The following is an 824-nucleotide window of genomic DNA, read 5'->3' as shown; positions in this document are numbered from 1 at the left end:
AAAATGGTGGTGAAGCTGTACTGGATCACTGCGCAGGGGGAACACGCCGGGCGCTGGTGGGAAGCCACCACAGAGGGGACATCCCACAGGGTCCCACTGCTTGGGTTTGTCCTGCTTTGCGGCTTGTGTCAGAGGGGCTGCGCAGGGGTGAAAGGGGGAGATAGACCTATCTTGGGGAACCCCACCCCCACGGGGGACACCCACCACTCTCCGGACTGTTGGGGGGGGGGATCTGTGGGGGACGGGTGGGGGCCCCACAGGGTGCTGGATGATCCAGCGCGGCAGAGGGACCCCCTGGCCTTACAGCCGTCACCTCGACACCCCTGGGAGGAGAGGAAGGTCCCGGGCAGGCGCCAAGGCCAGCACGGCTACCTGGTTTCTCTCATTGTGGGGATGATCCCCGGTGCTTCCCAGAGCTCCTGGAGTGGGGCTGGCATGGAGCTGGGTCTCGGAGCTCTTCCTGGGCGCCCCAGCATGGGGCTGTCTCCAGCAAAGGCAGGCACCACCCAGCACCCCCCCTCACTGATCCCTGCTGTACGTACTCATCTCCAGATACTCGTTAAACAGGCTGAAGATGTCGACCTCGTTGAGCTGGTAGTTGCTCAGCCACTGCTTCTTGCAGGGGTCCTCGGCCTCTTCCTCCTCTCCTAACATCAAGCGTCTCTTCTTGGGATGCTGCCGCTTCTTGCGCAGCCTGTAAGCGATCCAGCTGCAAGGGGAGGGAGCGGTCGCTACAGCTGCCTGCGGAGCTCAGCAGGGCTGAGCTGCTGCTGGCACCAGCCCTGCAGACCTGGGCGAGGAAGAGGAGGAGGTGGCAGCCCGAA

General features: G+C 63.8%; 1 protein-coding gene across 1 annotated transcript in view; it reads right to left on the bottom strand.

Moving 5' to 3' along the window:
- ANO9 (anoctamin 9) overlaps nt 1-824 on the bottom strand; it is a gene marked incomplete at both ends in the record, with an annotated part of 10,443 nt that overhangs the window by 764 nt on the left and 8,855 nt on the right. Inside the window, 2 exons of the mRNA XM_010138191.1 lie at nt 3-28; nt 543-709. Of these exons, the coding sequence (XP_010136493.1) occupies nt 3-28; nt 543-709 (193 nt within the window). The remainder of the gene's footprint in view (nt 1-2; nt 29-542; nt 710-824) is intronic.

The sequence above is a fragment of the Buceros rhinoceros genome, unplaced genomic scaffold, assembly GCF_000710305.1.
Source record: "Buceros rhinoceros silvestris isolate BGI_N320 unplaced genomic scaffold, ASM71030v1 scaffold27936, whole genome shotgun sequence".
NCBI lineage: Eukaryota > Metazoa > Chordata > Aves > Bucerotiformes > Bucerotidae > Buceros > Buceros rhinoceros.
Note: the sequence above shows the minus strand (reverse complement) of the source record. Positions and strands in the feature narration are given on the sequence as shown.